General features: G+C 38.8%; 1 protein-coding gene across 10 annotated transcripts in view; it reads left to right on the top strand.

Annotated features, from left to right (window-relative positions):
* The first annotated feature begins 9,846 nt into the window (after positions 1-9,846).
* synrg (synergin, gamma) overlaps positions 9,847-21,451 on the top strand; it is a 38,520-nt gene continuing 26,915 nt past the window's right edge. For 2 of the 10 annotated variants that reach the window (XM_071496028.1, XM_071496026.1), the window contains exons 1-7: positions 9,848-10,325; positions 17,088-17,128; positions 18,238-18,374; positions 18,654-18,781; positions 19,213-19,318; positions 19,424-19,535; positions 20,547-20,966. In XM_071496028.1, coding sequence (XP_071352129.1) covers positions 10,291-10,325; positions 17,088-17,128; positions 18,238-18,374; positions 18,654-18,781; positions 19,213-19,318; positions 19,424-19,535; positions 20,547-20,966 — 979 coding nt within the window. In that variant the 5' untranslated portion in view covers positions 9,848-10,290. Of the gene's footprint in view, positions 10,326-17,087; positions 17,129-18,237; positions 18,375-18,653; positions 18,782-19,212; positions 19,319-19,423; positions 19,536-20,546; positions 20,967-21,451 lie in introns of all 10 variants that reach the window. The other 8 variants (XM_071496031.1, XM_071496030.1, XM_071496033.1 and 5 more) reach the window with 5 other exon arrangements.

Below are 21,451 nucleotides of genomic sequence, written 5' to 3'. Positions count from 1 at the left end.
CCATTTGTGAGATCTAGTTGTGACCAAGCTTTAACTACCAGACTGATGTTTAGAGATCAATATATCCACATAATTTTCCTTCCGCATAATGCCATCTATTCTGTGACATGCACTGGTCACAACATGTTGCTGCCACCCCCCCAGCTTCACGGTTGTGATGGTATTTTTCGGCCTCAGCCTTTTTTCTCCAAACATATGATTGTCATTTTGGCCAAACAGTTCAATTTCTGTTTCGTCAGAGCACAGGAAATGTCTCCAGAAAGTAAGATCTTTGTCCCCATGTGCATTAGCAAAATTTAATCTGGCTTTTTATGGAGGTTTTGGAGCAGTGGCTTTTTCCTTGCAGAGCAGACTTTCAGAACACGTCACCTTCCTGAGTGGTGTGACACCTGTATCCTGACATCCTGTCCTGGATGAGAATAATACTTTATTGAAAACTATCAATGATACAAAAATTCTATTAGTTCACACTAATAAATTGTAATCTGACTGGAGGTAAGCCTCTGTGGGTTCATCACTACAAGGGTCACTTTTTAACTCTCAAGTATGATTGCTTGTTAATTTAAAGATATTGCTTATAGCAGCTTTAGATTTTAAATTTTACCTTCTTTGATGACAACAAAACAACCAACTTAAAAACTGCCAAGTGTAGATACAAGTGCATAAAGAAGTGAAAGGGACTGACAGCTGAACAATAGTGTGGTTACTGAAGTAATATAAAATACAATGAGCCTACACTTTGTTTGCTGTCTAGTTGCTGTAAAAGGGGTTGATGTGACTTGTTAAACAGCAATAAAAGACATCAGCTTTAAAATTAAAGTCTTCATCATATATAAAAAAAAATCATCTCAGCTTTATTATGAGCCACTTTAACGCTTAAAAAACTAACAGGATTGGGATTTATATTACTTGGCAAAGACCTAGCTCTACTACTACGCTACTTTTCGACCCCTGTGTTGACCTGCACCCTCCATCGTGGAGCCCTGCTGGGGAAAGCCTTGTAATCCTCTGATGTTGCTCTATTTGGTTTTCAATGAGACCTTTGATTTTCAGACCCAGGAAGCCTCTAAAGATCTGACCAATGTCTCTTTTACTCTTTTCTCTAAAAGAAACTGAAATACTGGAAGGCTCATTTGCATCTGTTAAAGACTGAAATACAACACTCAATTCTCTAAACAGCAGCTAGGATTTCAATACAAACTCAATTCATTAGCAGGTTCTTGAATACTACAAAAGTGTTAAAGAACTTTGTGGCTAAAAACAGTTTATGTTTGTTGATCAATTAGTGAAAATACTATAAAGCGTATTGCACTGATTAGGCATTATCCTCCTACATACTTAGTTGTAAGTCTTGTTGTTCGAGGTGTAAGTGTGTTTGATCAGGAAACACTGGGTTGATCTGTTGCTCAGTTTTGGATGATCTTGATTGATTTATTTTATTCTGACCTCAAAGATTTCTGATAATCTTCTATAACACACAGCAACATATCTTAGCATCTCAGCCATCTGATGTTTGGATTACGTATAATCGACTTAAATGTCATTTCTGTTTTACTCCAGTGTTTACATCCATTACACATGCTGAATGTTCATGTAATTACAGTGTAAAGTTAAAGTTATAATGAGCTGCCACATGCTGTGCTTTTACCAAACAGCCTGATGAAAATGAGGAAATGTTTTCATTATGATAACTATGATTAACACAGTGTGTTTCAGCAGGGGGCACCATTACTTATTTAGGAGCTCCAGGTTACAGCAATAAAGTGAATTCACATGACGAAATAACACATTACATGGAACTGATTCAAGTATAATAACAGCATTACTATGGTTTAATTATTCAGTTTCTTTGGCAATATTTGGAATAATTTTGATGACTAAATTTAAAAAAATGACTTACTTAATTTACTTTATTACCAATATCAATTGTATAATTATAATTATAATCAATAATTGTGAGTTTAACACACACACCAGCCACACACTGTTATGGCTGGTAATGAAAATCAGTTGAGTTGTCCACATGCCGGGCAGTTCTCATCTCCCAGGAGGCTGAAGTGAAGGGAGGAGCGTTAAGCATTCTTCAAGACTCAAAGACTCAATTTTATAAGCTTCACATCACCTCCTCCACAGCTGTCTGGTTTAGTGCAGCATCTGTCTGGTCAAAGAATAAAAACATCCAGGAGACAGAGGATCATCGACTCTCCCTTGAATTCTTGTGAGAGGACTGGCATGACTCGCAGGCAGGAGAGCGAAGCAGGAAAGGTCACAACTGATGCCGCCAAACTTTGACCAAACATGATTCACAAGCTTTCTCTCATATCAGTCAAAACTGACACAGACTGTAAAACCTATTTCAGTAAAACCATAAATACTGATACCGCTGCTGCTAGTACAAGTACAAGCATTACTGCTGCTACTATTAAGTTCTACTGCTCTTTTTAATACACCATTATTCGTTTGGTGATATAGAAAACAACTCAGGTGGTTCCATTACACAAAGGTGGTGAGACCCAAACAACCTGCAGTTACTCTCTCTCTCTCCCTCTCTCTCTGTCGCTCGCTGATCGACCCACAGTGACATACCTTTGTGGATAACAATAACGTCCTTCTTTCCACAGCAAACTATCATTATCAAATTTCTAATTATTACCCTTGGAAATTCTCCAAAGTACAAACTTAATGGTGAAAAAGTTCTTGGCTGAGCAGCTCTCACACAGTTGATGACATGTATGAATAACCAATCAGGGATATAGATTAACCGCACATCTTCCACATTGTACATTCTTTAAAATAAAATTAAAAAAAAACCTTAGTCAGTGCATTCATTGGTATGTTATTATGCAACAACATATACAGTTGTAATTAAAAAAAAAAAAGTTAATTTGTGTAAAATCTTTAAATACGATAATATAATTAAGGTGGGAAACTAACAACATAATATATTTATTATGTATAAATATATAAATGAGGATGAAATACTAGGGAAATGGCTGAAATGGAAACCAAATTCTTCTGCAGGACAAGGTACATTAGGAAATCATATAATGAGAATTTAGTACCACATTGTAAAGAATTGGCCTCAGCACATAAATCCCCACATTCATGGAAACATAAACACAAATCACTTTGTGTTGTCTTTAAATCCAAGTTAACACAGTTCATAAATGAAGCAAAAGCATTAAAAGATGCAGTAGTGATGAAATGTTGTGTAAGAACAAGATGACAGATGAAGCCCCGATGAGAGGAACAGGGTGCAGAAGATGCTCTGTTAGAGAGTGAAACTATCTGCCTGCTGCTGTGATGGAAGTCGATCGATAGATTCAGTTCGGCCGAGAACTCCAGAGGTCAACACGAGAAGCGAGCTGACACACAGGGAAAAGAGAGGAGCGGGACAAAGAGACAGAAAATGGAAGCTGCAGGGTGAATGTGGCCGTGTGTTTAGCAGAGCTAGAAGAAAGGATACTACATCAACTCCAGCTGAGGCCCAAGGGGTTAATGGATAAGACTACCCAGCAGGGGTCAAAGGTCAGGAGGCCACTCTCTGCCAGGGCTAATTGGTCACTGCGACCAGAGTTTACGCCGACCTTTCTATGGAGAAATACATACACATGTATGGAGCTGCTCTGACAGGAGTCTTCCATCAAAAGCCCTGATCAAGGAGGCCTCTGTTGTGCTCCTGCACAGTGATGGAGATCAGTCAGGCCTCCGTAGTAACAATCAGCACCCTTCACCGTACATTGACACCAGTACCACCTACAGTGACAGCCAGGCTGGACTCATGAAAAGATAAGTGGACTTTGATCTTAAGTTATTCTATTCAGTTCTCTTCAAGTCATTAGCACTCACTTTTGACCGTTAATATGATTTAATATGATGATGTATCCTTTAGTTTACATGAATCTGTCTTTGAGTTTAGTCATTCATTGTCCAACAAGTGTCAGATATAATTCCCTCTATATCAGTGGCTCTCAAACTTTTTCATATCAAAGACCCTAAACTGACATAAATTAGACCACAGACCCCCATTTGATAAGATTTTTGCTTTTATATGTTGTATTCCAGAAAGTGTTTGAAACCCATGACCAAAATAGTCATACATTCTGTCACTGTGTTACTCCTGGATAGAATTATAGTGAAAATAAATGATGCCCCTTTCTGCTGGGGACCCCCACGAAGCCCCTCAAGGACCCCTGGGGGACCCCACTGCTCTATATAATACACACAGACTTTGCAGATTGGTTTTTTTAAGAATGTCACTGTAAAGAGAACAGTTATAAGACTGGTTACTTTAATGGTAAAGCTCTGCATCATGTTTTATGATCATGAGTTAAACATGTAAAAATCTTAATCTGAGAAGTAAATGGTAACTCAAGCTGTCAAATAAATGTAGAGAAAAAATGACAATGTTAAGCTATCTCATAATTGTACTGAAGTACAGAACTTGTATGTCGGCCCATCTAAATGATCTTGTTTAACATTTAAATTTGTAGATGACATTCAGAAAGAAAGAAAAGCTGCTGAGATTTTACCTGAAATAAATTATGTAGTATAAACAAGCATTGAACTAAATATTAGGGCCACTTGAGGTGTTTAAGATGAGTCTCTGCAGGGCAAAAGTGCAAGTCTGCTTTCACCAGAATGAGTCCAAATTCACTGTATTTGCATCTGAGGCTGAGAAACTGTAAGAGCCCCGGACTCAGAGAGATCCTGACAGATTGATGTTGTCATGCTGATGCTGTCACGGGCTTGATGCTGGACGGGTTAATGATTTATGAGGACTAGTGGGATGCCCAGAATGGGACCTGGGTTAATGTTCACCTTTCTCACCAGACCTCCTCTGGGGGGCTGCCCACATCCAGTCCTGATCCAGCCGTCGAGAGGGGACCTGACAGACTGACTCGGCTGGCCTCCAGCTAAACCTGGCGCACACAGCAGGGAGGGAGCCCACGCTCTGCTCTCAGAGGCCTGTGAATGGACTGAGAGAAGAGGAGGGGGCAGGAGAATGACAAGGCCTAATCGTCTTTTTAATGAGTCTCAATAGAAGCGATAAAGAGCAGCACAAAATAATTCAAACACTTGTAATGAGCTCACAAAAGTCACCTTCTCTAAAAAATGTGTTTTGCTTATTTGTTACATCACTTGGATGTTTGAGCTTCACTGTGCAGGGTTTCATACTAAAAGGCTGTTTTCATGTTCATCTGCTGAGGAGGGAAAGTTTCTCTTTGCTCATTAACTGGCAACAATTTGATGATTATTAATTATCAAACTGAATTAATCCTCTCTAAAGTACCAGCTCCTCAAATGTGGATATTTGATATAATTTAGATAGAAATAGTTTTCAGTCTGTGACAGTAAGGTCAGTGTCTTTGGATTTTAATGTTGGTCAGACAAAAACAAGCAATTTGTATCTAATATATTGCATATTATGTACATTGTTTTATATATAGTTTTTCTCTATTATATGACATTTTTATTTAAGAAAGTAATCATTAAACATATTGATAATGAAAACGACTGGTGGTTGCAGCCTTACAGTACGTCTATGTCCTCTGGATTAATACAACCTAAAGTGTTAATTACTTAACACACAAAATGAGCTCAATGTAAACTAAGACAGTGACACACTGGCCCTCCACAAGACCAGGGCCACGGATGGCCCCTGGGAAGTTGTCCGCTTTGCCTGCTGATAATCCAGCCTTGCCCGACATGTCTGCAGAGCAGCAGCCTGGATTTTAGAAACACTAAAGTCATGAGTCCAAGTACTCAAATGCAAAATTTGAATGTTACATATCTGTATTGTATCAGTCAACTGTTCAGTCATATTTCCTAGATAATTTTCAGTGCCTTCTCCTCACTATGAGGAATGAAGTTCTGCTGGAGACATACTAACTCCTTTATATGTCTGCACATCGAATGACACTTCAGTACCAACCAAAATGTGTTGGTCTCATGTTCCATTAAATTCTTAGTCTTGTTGTCTTAAGTCACAGGGTTTCCTGATTTTAAAGATTTTCTAACTTTGGACTAGATTTTCTGCACCTAAACCTTCTTATGATGACAGTGATGCACTGATATTTTGTTACAAGTTCAGTTATTTATTAATCCACTCTCTTGTTGTCCATAGGTATGTGGTTTTCTTTTGTTATATTTTGTTAAATAAGAAAAATAGTCAAAACATATACATATTTTTCATGTTACGAGAAATACTGATGTCAGGCATCTTAATTCCCCCAGTTTTTACTTCAATTCAGCTGATCTGATATATTTTTCTTCTGAGTTTTAACCACACTGTGGGATATTAGTGGAGAAATACTCACTGTGAATTTAATTTTACTCTCTTTTTGCCGAAATCTGTTAAAGTTAAAGATACTAAATTCGAAATGAGAGTCCTTAAAATAACACAATTACCCTTCAAAACCTGCCTGGTGTATTTTACATTTAAGTGTGGAATATAAACTTTCCCTCAAATTCCCATAGACAAATACTGAAGATATGAGCTTGGTGCCACAGGTGGTAGATATGACCCTGCATAGTGGCACCAAGTCTTGATTTCCTTTATTAAATTACATGTTTTTGACCTGAAAGTAGTAAAATGTACTCTTTAACTTTAACTTACACTACTTGCTAAAACTTACAAATAAATTTAATGGAAAACCACTGAAAACAAAACTTTAACATCCTGAATAATGGCTGAAGCCCTGTTGTGTGAGACTTGCTGTGATTATAAGCAAGTGAATGAGGAATAATATACTGTGAAATTATGAAAGAACAAATTCAATACTGTGGAAAAACCTCCCACACAGACTTGTCACCGCCTGGATAAAATACAGTAAAAACAATGCTTTTTCCTCTTCATTTGTTAAAATTGAAATAAAGTTTTTCTCCCAGTTGTGAGTCACTCTGAGGCCTACATGGTTGCATTCGTCCCTCTATAATGTATATGGACTCTGAATCATTGCGGCTGAATAGAGCTGAGGTGTAGGAGAGGTTGAGGGCAGACCAGGTGATGGATAGCGGCGGGGCTTGTCATCCGACGCCTTACACTGCTCTCATTAAGCTGTAAATCTTTCACAACAGCACCCAACAGCTAAGACAATGCCAGAGAGGCTTTTCCTTGTTGCTCCACCTTGTCATTGGTGTAACAATGAAACCGCCAACTGAATTACTTTTGTCCGGACACACAATGGCCTCAATACTTCAAGCAGCCAGTAAAAATGTTGGACAACACGTTAGGTCATAAATGCAGGTGCTGTCCAATACAGCAAACAATAAGAGTATCAGTATACATAACATACCGATAATGATGCAAATCAGAGATAATTATCTAATGAAAACTTTAGCTGTGTTAGCACAACACAGAGTGGATCAGGTGAATAAAGATTTCCCTCTGTTTGAAGAAGTGAAAGAGACAGTTTAAATTTTGGATACAACATTTACAATAATGATACCAATGGTTGAAGTGCAACTTTAGGAGTGTCACTGTGGTGTTTTTTTTTTTTTTTACCAAATCATATTCACTGTATTTAGCAGCTGCTAGGCTCATAAATATTAGAAATATATCCTTTGGCACAGTAATAACAAATGTAACAGCACATATATATAAAAACATATACACAAAATGTAAAAGTTTATGGTACTGAAACAAAGATTGAATGCAACCAAGTAAATTATAAGAAAGTGTCTATTCAATTTGTGTAAAGATGAACATGAAATAAAATGAAAGACTTCTGGAGTATTTACTTTTCATATAATATTTGTTTCGAAGACTTCATATAATAATATTGTTTGAAGACTTCAGTTAACACAAGAATCAGATATCTTTAATAATGCATTAGATACGGAATATAATATTATCATATTGTAATACAGTGTTAACAATCTTTTTTGTCATTTTAAAGCTACTTTTAAGGTGGAGATGTTGTTTAAAAGGTAACATATGCTGCAGTGAACTGTCACTATTTAGTTTACTGAGACACAGCTTTCCATCATTATGATCCTCTCATTAAAGAGCAGTGTCCTTGTCCAAGCGAAGCAGCAAACAAGCTAAACACTGACATCTCCTGGCAGAGGTCAGAGATGTATTGGGAATTTGTTCCCCTCGGGGAGGCCTTCCCTCTGGGGTGAATATCAAATGGTAAACATTAGATTACAAGGGTCAAGAGAAGGCAGAGTTAACTGATTGGGGTTAGTTAGGATAAGGTTGTGGTCAGGTCAAGCATCATAAAGGTAAGAGGAAACACATAAGAAAACCACCAATATCAAACCTTTGGCATACTCAAACCCAACCATGGCTCAAGGGTGTCTTTCCTCCTGCTTGTTTCCATGTCGCTCTCACTACCACTGTCCTTCAAGGACACCTGGTGGCAGCAAGAAAAGGAGGAAGATTACTTTAAATGGTAGCAGGAGAGGTAACAGCTTTTTGACTTTCTTCCATTATCATGAAAGCCCACATCTGAGACTGTAATAGTCCCAACTTCACTTATGTGATTTATAATAATAAATGAAGGTTAAAACCAACTTTTATTTGAACACGATAGCTACTCTTTAAATTATCTCTGTTTTATTTGTTCGCTGTGTTTTTGAATGAGTCAAAAAGATGAGTGTGGAGGTAAATTCATCAAGAGTGGCAAGAGAAGTGGCAAAGGAAGACATTCACATTCAGTACAGAGGAAGGTGGGGGTGGTGGTGAGCAGGTGTAGTAATAGGAAAGAACTGGACACAGTAAACTTAGCAGCACACTTTTCATCATGAGGAAACGTCCCACAGGCCGTAGTGAGACGGCACAACATATAGGAAATACAGTGGGGTCCAAAAGTGTGAGAACCTGAAGGCAGAGCAATGATCAAAGAAACTAGGATTATCAGAGATCAGTGAGACAGGTGTTTTAGTACGGAGGTAGAGGGGAGGGCACGAGACAGCTGTTTTTTTTCCTTCTCTTTTTTCTTTTTTAGTTAACTAAACTGTTTAAACAAATTTAACAGGATACAGGCTAAAACAGCCAGACACAAGAACAGCTTCGTGCCACAGTGTTGTAACTCTGTTGAATGGTTAGAGCGGTCATGTAATATCAGAAAGAATCGCTGTGCAATAACCCTGTAACACTAAAACACCCGCGGTACCTACAAATCGCATCTATATCAGTTTAAAACCCATATTGTGAAATAACACGAACATATCATCAATCTCTTGTAAAATATAAATATAAGCAAGTCGTTTATACTGTTCATACTGTAGGCTACATAGCCAGGGAACTAATCCACTAATCTGAAGGTCAGTGGTTTGAGCCCCGTCTCCCCCAGTGCGTGTGGGACATTGAGCAAGATACTGAACCCCAAACTGCGGCTCATGATTGTTCCATCAGTGTATGAGTATGTGTGAGTAGCAAAAAAAGCGCTATATGTGTTAAAAATAAAAATAAAAAAGTACTGTGTGAATAAATGAATGTGGCATTCCACTGTAAAGTGCTTTGAGTGGTCAATAAGACTGGAAAAGTGCAATATAAGTTTAGTCCATTTACCATTTTTGTGTATACATGCACAGACTGCACATGTATACACATAAATGCTGTGCATGTACATGCTGTATGTATGTGTATCTTCCTGAACATCCTTACTGGCTATGTGTGCTGTGTATGTACATTGAGAGCCACTAGAAACCGGGGTAAAATACCATGTTTGCACAAACATAATGGGCCAACAGATCCTGGCGTTGACAAGCACCATAACCAGAGGGTGGCAGTAATGCAACATTAAAGATGCCAGCTGCCGGAAAACACCAACAAAGAAGAAGGGGAGGCCGATTGAGGAATACTCAGTTATGCCTGTAGCAAAACCGTCTCTGCATGTAGTACATCCACAGGAACAGCCTGCAGAGACCTGTCCCCGACAGATTAAACTCGGGGCTGTAAGCTCCCATCTTTGCCAGGCAGAGATCTGTGCCCGGGAAGCTGAGCAGAGCCGAAAACTCTTGCTTTCACTTGGCACAGTGCTGTGCCTGAGAGGATAAACTCAGGGCTGCAAACTCCCCTTGTCCCAGGCAGAGAGATGTGCCTGAGATGCTGAACCCAGGGCTGCAAGCTCCAGTCTTTACCAGGCAGAGTGCTGTGCCTGAGAGACCAAAATCAAGACTGTCACCAAAAAAATCAGTCCCCAAGGGGTCTAACTGATAGCTTTAAAATCCTATGTCACCATAAGGAGAGCGGTGCCTGGGAGGCCAAACTCAGGGCGGCACGTCCCCTCACTCGTCACTGCTGACATCATCCTCCTACTAGTGACCACTGATATCAAGATGGCGCTGCGGCCGGGATCTGGAGGAGGCAGCAGGTATTTTAGTCCTTTAAAATTAACTCTGTTCCGAAAAATACAATATGGTCGTGAAGTATCCGCCTCCGACAGCCGCTTGGCCTCTCGTTTAGCGCCCAGGAGGGACCTCGAAGACGGCGCTGAAGGCTGGTGTTAGTAGTCGGGGCTGGATGTGTTGAGATGAGATGGCTGGTTGTCAGGTGTCACAGCTAACGTTAGCTAGCTGGTCCTGCCTCTGCCCGTCAAGGTAGACCAGAAATAACGCCATAATGTTCATAATAGTAACACACCGTCACACGTCGTGCCTGTCTACCCGTTGTTTTCTCTGGAGCTGGCGGTATCCAGTGATAAAACATGACCTTTATGGAAAATAAATGCACACAACTCCCTTGCAGGCAGGCCTGTGGACGGCTGGTAGTGTTGATATCTGGCTCCACCAGCCTCGATTTTCTCTCTAAAATCTGTTTATCTATTTAATATCATGTAGGTACACTGTAGTATCTCAGAGGGTGAGGCAGGAGGCAGGTGAAGATCTCACAGCTGATAAATTAGTTGCTATTTCTCTTCCAACAACAGCTTCTTTCAGACTGTTCTGCTTTATGTTTAATCAGTAATTCTTATAATAATCTGTCACACATGCGTCCTCCACATCTCCAGTTGCAAGTCTTCAGGTAATGTTCAGGTATCTACTTAAACCAGTAGGATAATGGTCTGCAGAGGAGATGAAAAGGCCAGTCTCATGACTTTTTCATAAGCTGAGCAGGAGCTGCTTGAATAATAAATATGCTCAGGCTGCAGGCAGACTAGCCAGGTGATACTGATCCGACAGGTGAAACCAAAGCCCTCAAGACTGTGTAACTGAGTGTGGGCAGCAGGAAAAAGCAATTGGAGTAGTAGAAGTAATGAGACGAGCTGGAGATGTTTATGGTTCTGTTTCAAGTGTTTATCATTCTGCTAATGTCTGATAGTAATTGTCTTGTGCTTTATATCTCTCGGCTAAAGGCAGTTTTGTTGGCGTGATTTTGGTTTTGTAAAGTGTCAAAATGAGTTGAGTGGAGTCAGACATGCAGAGTCAGTGGTGTGACGATATTTAGGCAATTTACTTATTGCTACTGAAGATTATTGTCATTGTTGACTTATCTATCAGATATGTTTTCGAGTAATTATTTGTTCTGTAAAATATCAGAAAATGGTGAAAAAAACACCCATCACAACATCACAGAAAAGCTAATCATTCATGGAAAATGACTTAAATGATTAAAAGCTGCAGAGTCATTTTTCTGTCAGTCAACTCATTGATTAATAGACTAATAGCTCAAATGCCAGTTTGGCCAATAAGATATTAGAAAATAGTGAAAAATGCCTGTTATAATTTACCACAGCCCAATAAGATGACCAAAAGTCCCAAACCCAAAGATATCCAGTTTATTGTCATGTATGACAGTTTATTCTCACGTATGAAATTAAACATCAAATAACCAAACTGAGAAGCTGAATCCAGTTTTTTTTCTCAGAAAATGTACTATGTCATGATAAATATTGGGTTATGTACAAAACCCCTGGTTAGTTCCTTATTTTTCGTTCTTTGAAGCGAAAAGAAATAAATACAATGCCGTCAGCAAACAGACAATAAAAATGAGCCCTTCTTCAAATTTTAATGCACTGTTACTTTTTATTTCATGGACTTAAAAAACAAAAGGAAAAAAAAATTAAACAGTAATTGTTGTATTTGCAAAAGTATGGACACATGGCTAAGTCAGTATTTACGGCACCATCAGAGCATTACCATGTGAAGTTTAATGTCAGTTTACTGCAGTGATTTTATGTATTTACTGCTCAGGAGCACCCAAACTTTTACACACAATTTTACATGCAATACACTGATACGCTGCGATTGAGGATTTTATTCATATGAGCACTCCAATCCAAGTACCATTTTATCACTGCTTCTGATAAGGCCCTAAATTTGAGAGTAGCTCTGATAAAAACAGGGGGAATATGTTATCTGTAGTGCATTCAAATCCCTTTTTATCCTTTTGTTATGTTTTCAAATATATTGGATATGAATGAAGGAATGTTTTGGATAGTGTCTTTCCTGTCAGACATGCAATAATAAGGTAAAATGTGTCAGGAGTGCCAGAGTGGAAAGCCAGGAGGTGGAGCAGTGGTGCAGTGTACAAAAACCTGCTCGATAGCTGAGGCAATGTTTGTAGTAAACGTATCAGTATTATGAATATATAAAGAAGTCAAGTCATTAAGTCAAAATTGTAGTGGATGTAGTTTCCCCCCTTGAGACTGTGACAGAGATGCATAATATCAATAGGATTAGGGGAAGATGGCTCCATGTAAATTTCTCTTTCTTCAATAAGCCATGTGATTACACCATCCGTCAGTTAGCTGACCTCCTGAATGTCAGATGATCCTATTGTGGTATCCAATTAGTCAAGAGTGTCTTACTGTTGCACACTATTCGTTGTTGGATCTGGAGAACTGGGGACATGATTTATATGTTTATTGTAAGTTATGACAGTCGGAGTTGAATTTATGTCAGGTCACAGTGTTAATAGATGGCTTAATTTGTCTTGGCCATCTTAGTGTGTGGTAACAGGAGAGGGGCCTTTGGATCCAATGCCTCTGGTGGACTTAAGAAAACCCCAATTAATAAAGGGTCACTCACCTTGACTCTGTCTGTCGGATCCAAATCAGAGCTGCTATGATTAGTCGATCGACAGAACATTAATCGGTCAACTGTTTTGACCCCTGAGTTTTTCAGTCATTTTAAAGCAAACATTCTCTGCCTCCAGCTTCTCAAATGTAAGAATTTAATGCTTTTCTCCTCATACACGATACCAAACTGAATATTTTTGTGTTGCTTAGGCAAAACAAAACATCCGAAGACAGCACCTTGGACTCCGGGAAATTGCAATAATAAAATAATAAAATAAATTTTTTGCAGGAAAAATGAATGATGAATTCATTATTAAAGTAGGTGCTGATTTTCTTTTGATAGACTGATCTATTAAGCAAATTATTAAGATGTAAAAAATACTTGTTACAGTTTCTCAGAGCTCCATGTGACGTTTTCCTATTGCTTGTTTTTTTTGGGCTAACTGTCAAGGATATTCAGTTATCAATAATATGAAATACAAAAACAGCAGACAGTTGCAATAGAGAAACTAAATCCAGGGAATGTTTGGTATGTTTTACTTGATAAATCACTTAAACAATGAATAGATGGGCAAAATCGCTGATAATAAAGCAGCACATAAATTGTGTATCAGTGTGTCAAATCAACTGATGAACTAATCGTTTCAGCTACAGAGATATAACGGGTTCAGTGATAGTCTCTCAATCTTCCTTTCTTTGTAAAAGAGTACTTGTCATATCTACTGTACATTCCACTAAAGGAGCAATTTCAGAATGAGCCAAAAGTAATTTTAGGATGAGTGTTGGCATCCTCTGTGATGATGACATTGACTGAAACTCCTGCCCTTGCCTTCTGTCTCCCAGCCTTCCCAACAGTTTGATGGTAGCTGTTGGATGATTACAGGTCTTTTAAAAGCCACTGGCCTGCCTGGCGGCCACAGCTGCTATCACTGCTTATCTCCTTCTATGTTAATCTGCTCAGGCATGACCTGTTATTTGCTGCAGGATGGCGGACAGCAGTGCCATAATGCTTCTGTAAAAGCTTTTTAAGCTGCAAATCTTACAGGGAGCAGATGTGAGAAACCCTACAAGTCGAGCATCATCACTGAAGATAAAAACCCAGTAGTACTACATCATTGCTCTCTGAAGGGTAACCTCTGCTTTTAAATTCTGACTTAGCAAAATAAATGTAGTTGCTATTGCCTTTAAATACTCACATTGTCATCTGAATCATGGTAGATGCCCCTGTAAATGTTGCTGTACCATCTCATTCACTTAAAGCTGAGACTAATTGATTAGTTGATCAACTATTTTGATGAAAGTAAAAAAAAGATCGACACATTCTCAGGTTCTGCCTACTCAAATACAGGATTTGCTACTTATCTCCTAAATCCTATGATTTGCTACTTATTCATTTTACCTTTGTCATATATAAAGTCCAAAACCAAATGTTTGGTTTTGGAGTTTTGATCAGACAAAACAAGATATTTGAAGACATCACTTTAGATTCTCCGAAGATATTATAGGCATTTTTCCTCTTGTCTTTTTAACATTCATATATCAAACAATTAATTGATTAATCAAAAAAACAATCAGCAGATTAATTGATAATGAAAGTAATTCTTAATTATAATTATACATACAATTTCTGTGTTGCAGCCCTACATTCAATACACAATGCTACCATCCTATATCAGAGTTCTTTATTTATAAATTTTTTTCACGAGCAGTGCACATGAATTGGCATTTGTATGATGTCAGTGTGCCAGCAGTATCAGCAGACCTAAGGCATGTTGAAATAAAAGGAAGATGAACAACAAAATTTGTACATCCTCAGCCACAAACTGTGCAATTTTGCACTCAACTGCACTCTTTGTTGAAATGTTGCCCCCTTACTTGATTTAAACCTGCATTGACTGTTTTTTTGTCCACATGGGGCCAGTGGAAACAACATTGCTACCTTGATGTTTGCCCAACAGTTGTTTATCCACACATGCAACAAATATGGTGAAACATAAGCATTAATTTTGAATTGTCTTTGTATCCAACTGACCTGAGTCCAATATTCACCCCTTTTAGCTCTGTTTTTGGTCTCTACAAACTCCTGAGGGAAATATCTGGATCATTAGCTGCTAGATGCTCCACAGTGTTTACCAGCTAGTTGCTAACTGTGTCCGCCTGCTGTTTGGTGCTGAGCAGGTAGTGTGCAGTTTTGACGAGAGTGTTGAGTGATGAGCCAACATGGTCAAGTATTGGCCCAGAAAACCAAAAAAAAAAAAAAAAAAAAGCTAAAGGCCCCAAAATGGTCCTTAGAGCTTATAAGAACTGCAGAGTCAAAGAGCAAAAGCTCTGTGGGCGAATCAATGCAAAAGACCACTTTAACAAACACAGTCCATTTGATCTATTTGTTGTTAATATTGTTTCTTGTTGTTTATTAATAATGGCTTTAAAGTTTATTTATTAGCTTGATAATATTTCTGTGTACTGAGATGTTGCATCTTATACAGACAGTGTGTGGCTGCTGAGTTTTTAAAATAGAGCTCAAAAGATTAGTTGCCTCACAGAAACTACAATTTTGAGAATTGATTAAGTCATTCATCAAGAACTCACTGTTACGAGGGTCTCAAATGTGGATTTTCTGCCTCTCTGTGCTATATAAATGTAAATTTAATATGTTTAAGTTTAATGTTAGTCAGACAGAAGAAATAATAGAAAGACCTCATATTGAGCTCTTGGAAATTTGCAATGACAATTTTTCAGTTTCTGACGCAGTTTATAGACTAAAATGATTATTTGATAATTCCAAAAAAAAATCTATAGGGTTATTTCATAATAAAAGTAATCCTTCTATGGTTTCCCTGCGTACACTTTCAACAAAACAAAAATAAACATATTCTTTTGTAATGATAATTTCCAAATTTTAATCTTGCATGCAGAAGTCAAACACAAGCCAAACTTATTCCTTTTTCACCATGGGGAGTTATTAGTATACATATATATATATTAGTAAATGCTTGAGCTGTCTTACAATTAGTTCCTTGCTTTTAATGTCACTCACCTATTGGATTAGTGAGCTACTTGCAGTCACGGGCTGGCTTATTCTTCTGTTTGTTCCTGCATCATCAGTTTCAGCCTGATGAACTGAGTTGTAATAGGTTATTTGACAAATAGCTGAAGGCCTGTGTGGGTTGGCTCTAGTGAGGGAGAGACTTCGCCAACTTGTAGAGACTTCCTCTGATTATTTCTTAAAGGCCTGGCTCTCAGCGCAGACCCAGTGACAGAGTCCAAGTCGCCTGTGGAGCTAAACTGCACTAGTTTTGATGCTTTTTGGCATTAATGTTAAAATTTCAAAGGATCAGTATTTGAAATTTGACTTTGAATCTGGTCTTTGTGAATATGCTGGAACTACTCTTAGGTTGCAGAACAAAGGCTCTTTGTGAGGCTTGTTCTGTAACTGCTGCGTTTTGGTGACAAACGAATGGGATATGTTTTTCCTTATTGTGTCAGATTTAGCGTTTGTAGTCGAAGTTGTTTTCATTAATGTGTTGTTTGGAGATGGACTGACAGTAATAGCACAATAAGATTCATGCAGCATTCAGATGTGGTCTGACTCAATGAAGCAGTAGATGATGAAAAACAGCAAGTCATTCTCAAGCAGCTGTGTGTACACAGATCTAGTAATGTAATTGCACAATTAAGAATAGCAAACAAGGCTTTTATGTTTTGTTCAGTTCAGTCATTTCAAATTAATTCAGATCCATTTGTAAAGATACAGACAGGCATTTACCCTAAATGTACATTCCAGTTAAAGGACTGGTTGAGCTGATTTTGAAATAAAAGCGACTGAAAATTTGCTTTTGTCAAACAGTTTTACATCTTATTCATTTAGTTGTTTTACCTTTATCTTACCTTTTTAAGTGTTATATATTTACACCCCCTTGCTTTAAAATGTTAACTTACACAAGACAAATACAAACATTAAATGTTTATTGGTGACGAAATATCATTGATCATGTCATTCATTTCATATTATGTATCTTAAACTGTGATTAAGATGTTAAAAGTGTTATCAGTGTGTTACATCATTTAAGCTTTAGTTTGAATCTCATAACCTGTGTTTTCCTTTACTTTTTTCAGTTTTATGTATTCTGTTGGAGGAGGCTTGGGACCGCCACAAGGTGAGTCATGCTGCAGTTAACATTACCAGCTCTTTTAAACTGTGCTTTTATGTATGTGATTAATTTGATCAGAAGCTGCCCAAATACACAGGAATTTCAGTGTGCTCAGTGTCATAGCATTTTTGTATTTTAAAGGTCGCTCGTTGATTATCTAGCACACAAGTCCAGTATTATATTTGGATTGACACTAAAAACTGCAAAAACTTAGAAACGTGATGTTGTGAAAAACAAAGTATTGAAAAAATGTATAGATTCAGGTGAACATGCACTTTCACTGATCACACAATGCAGACCATGTTTAATTTGCCTGGTGTCACAAATGACCTAGAAAAAGGATCCGTCGTTAAAGATTCAGAAAAATGTCTAAAAAACTCCTGGCAGATTACTTCTGCTTTGCTTTGCCTATCTTTCTTGATAACGTTTCATCATTGCCACTTAAGAGCACCATGAGTCATTAGGCAGACGTAAGCAGCAGCAAAGAGCACATACCTTTGTTACCCCCAGCGCTGTGCACTGTGGGCCTCAGATGTACTATCATTTAGCTGTGTGTGTGCGTCATATTTAGGCTGTTGACTTTGCAGTAACACTCCTGATAAACCATTCACACACCACTGGGACAGGCGTCTCTCAGAGGTCATTACATGCACCCGTTAGCAATGTCATTTTAGTCAGACAAATTAGAATATGTGCAGCCTCCTAAATAAGCCATTTATTCAGCCCTGTTGAGTCCCAACATGGTGAATCATCTGGAGGCTCCAGTAGGAGCTGGCTGTCGGCTAACACAGCATCTGTGAAAACAAACACACACTTTTCCACTTTTTTTCCCTCCCTCCTCTTGTTTTGCTCCAAGCTGTCACAGTAGTCACCAGAAAAACAGATTTGGTTGTTGCTGAGCCTGTGTCTTTTTCCAGCTATCTGGGAAATGGATTTGCAATACTGAATTATGTCCAGACTCTGGGGGCTTTTTTTCCCAATGTCCAGACTTGTATTAACTTTCCCACAGTGTACTTGAAATTGGACTTACTGTCATGCTTCAAATAATAATTGAATACACCATTCTGTGCCATGTCTACAGTACATCATAACAGTGTCTGCGTGTGTTTCTGCAGGCATGGTACCCATGCAGCAACAGCAGCAGCAGCAACAGCAGGGCTTCCCTATTGTTCCAGTTATGCAGCCCAACATGCAGGGCATGATGGGAATGAACTTTGGGGGGCAAATGCCCCCAGGAGCCATGCCTATGCAGGTGAACTTGTGAATGTGTGCTGAATTTTCCTCTTAGCGCTCTGTTTGTCTATTAATACTTTGAGGTAGTCAACATCCCTCTTTTAGTTCCTTTAGGCATTTAATCAAGTGCATTTGTGGTATTTTTTAACAAACTTGCTAATGTGCGCTTTGATTGATGAATACATAATCCTGAAACACTACTGTATTGATTTAACTGATTTCATTCAACTGAAGGCCTGGGTTTAGAGTCCCTCTTAACCCTGCTTGCATTCAGATTAATCAGATTAATTTGTAACAGGGCGGGATGGCGATTGGGATGCAGACCCCCGGGATGCAGTTCTTGGGTCAGCCACAGTTTATGGGTATGGGACCTGCTGGACCCCAGTACACTGCTGACATGCAGAAACAGATGGCCGAGGAGCACCAGTAAGACATTTGTACACTAATATCACGGACACTGTGTGTAAGCATGAATGCTCACATCAAACAAAGAAACTGTTAGGTCTGTTAAATGGGAGTGTGCTGGTGGCCAAGGAGTTTAAGACCCTTACCATTGTAATTGCAGTGTTGCATTGTCATCTCGCCCATAAGGGAAGATGCCAATAAATACTTTGAAAAAAAGTCCATATATGAGTCAGTATACTATGTTTATATGTAAAACACAATAGCTTGAGTGATTGAATATAACCCTAAAAACGTTAATTTACAAATAACCAGTAGAATGAACATTTATCAACAATGATAAATAGGGATTTTATTCCAATTATTGTATTTCAATGCTCAAATATGTGTTTTACCTTCAAGAATATTATATGTTTGGCCCTACCTTTAATGTCTGTACTCTTCTTGCCTGTCAGAAAGCGTCTGGAGCAGCAACAGAAGATGCTGGAGGAGGACAGGAAAAGAAGACAATTTGAGGAGCAGAAACAGAAGCTGAGGCTGCTTAGCAGCGTCAAACCTAAGGTGAGTTTTTTTTCATGTCCTGATTATCTTACTATTTTTCTAACATGTCCACTGCTCATTTTTCTTGCCCTCTGGGCTATTGATACTCTGTTGTGCTGTGCTCAGACAGGGGAGAAGAGCCGTGATGATGCCTTGGAGGCAATCAAAGGCAACCTGGATGGCTTCAGTCGAGACGCGAAGATGCACCCCACTCCATCATCACAGGCCAAGAAGCCAGGTACCTTCACCCAAACACTTTTAGTTGTAATCCCTGTGATTTTTCCTATTGTGCAGATCTGCTCTCTGGGGCTCTGCTGAAATGCCTCCGTCTGAGAATAATAACTGGATTGGAGGCAAGTTAGCATGATGGCCACCCAGCTGGCAGCCAGACGAGCCAAATTTGGGTTTTTCTGTCTGAGTATATAATATGCAACACAGCTTCTTAATTACATTTTTTATCATATTATTTTTTACTGTCTCTTGCTTCCTCTGTACACTTCCCAGTATTGTCTATATCAATTTTTTAGTACTGTCTTAATTTTGAGTCTGTTTGAGTACCTCAGTGTTCACTCTCTGAACCGTTTATAGTGTCTTAGACTTGTAGATTTTCCTTGCTTTACTTTTTACTGTGCATTTCAGAAAATTGTTGGTATGCATTTACAGTAACAAACACAGCCAAGAGTAATGCTTAAGAGCAGAAGTTCCCAAAATTGTTGCTTCATGAAACCTTAAAATGAAGCAGAGTTAACTAGCAGCTCCTTGTCACATGTTTCTGTGAGGTCTATGAGCAGACAGATTTTCACCTGTTTAACCTCTTAAACTGTTTGATTTGAATAAAACTGTCTATTTCACAAGCAAAATGCATAGATTAGAGAAAAAAATGAGAAAAAGAATATAGATTAATGCTGCAGGACAATGTTTTTTCTTCTCCCATATCCTGACCCCTCAGGTTGGGAACCTCTGCTTTACATTCATTATTCTGGAGATTACATTTATACAAATGCTGTCATGGAAATTGATCAACAGTATTTCAATCAAATTGTTTTTTTTTTTTTTGTTTTTTTTGTTTTTTTACTGAATCTGAGTATTGATTAAATACTGTATGTTAGGACTTAATTAGAGGAGTTCTACAATTTCTGGTTTTGCACAAAATAGTCTTTCACTCTTTCAATGTGTAGTCCTTAATTCATTCTCCATTGTAGTGTGTGTCATGTGTTGTGCCATCATCATTATTTCTTCATTTTTGCAGACTCATCGCCATCACACCCGTCTGTCACCACTCACTCCCTCCCCCCAGCTTTGTCTGAGGACAATGATGAGTTTAGTGACTTTCAGGGGCCTTTAGATGTCCCAGCCTCCTTCCCTCCGCCCTCCTCCTCCTCCTCCTCTACTTCCTCCACCTTTGGCCTCTCCTCTCAGGCTCACGTCCAGCCTCCGTCCTCTGCCCCCAAGACAGGTTTCTCTGAGGATGATGATGAGTTTAGTGACTTTGTTCAGGGTCCCGTAAACACTTTCCCTTCCTCCAACTTCCACCCCTCCACTCAAGCCCAAGTCCAACCTTCGTTCCCTTCCTCACAATCCCTCCCTCAGTCCCTCCCTGCCTCTGTGTCCATTCCCACTGCCTCCCAAAACTCTGCTGTCAACACCAGCTCCCAATCTACATTTCAAGGTAACTCTTTTTTTGCTTTGTTGACACCTCCCCTCCCATCCCTGTAATTTATACTCAACCATTTACACTTTGAGTTACTTTAGAGTGTTTTTTTTTTTTTTTTTTGGATTTATAGTGCTGCTTTTATTGCCAATGCTGAATATTTTTACTTTTACCTCTGGACTGTGGGTTGCTCTTGGCCTGCGTTGCAGTGTGAGAGCATGCCGCCAGCACAGCAGATGGCCTCATTACCTAAACCTTTAAAGCTACCAAATACTACAAACTGGGTAAACAAGGATGCAAATAAGAAACCCAACTTGCTTCATCCTTACAGAAAGTCTGTAGCAGTTGCATCCAGTACTGAATCTATTTATGGATTGTGCAGTGATAAAAGACTGTCACTCTTCTGTGTCATCTGCTGTCTAATCTCTGAGATGAGCAGCTGCTCCGTGACATCTCTCAGTCTCTAGATGATGAAAGACGGGACAGTGAGATCACATCCTGTC

Source organism: Trachinotus anak, unplaced genomic scaffold (genome assembly GCF_046630095.1).
Source record: "Trachinotus anak isolate AG129_WGS33_773 ecotype Australia unplaced genomic scaffold, CSIRO_AGI_Tana_v1 ptg000014l, whole genome shotgun sequence".
NCBI lineage: Eukaryota > Metazoa > Chordata > Actinopteri > Carangiformes > Carangidae > Trachinotus > Trachinotus anak.
This window is presented reverse-complemented; position numbering and strand designations above follow the sequence as displayed.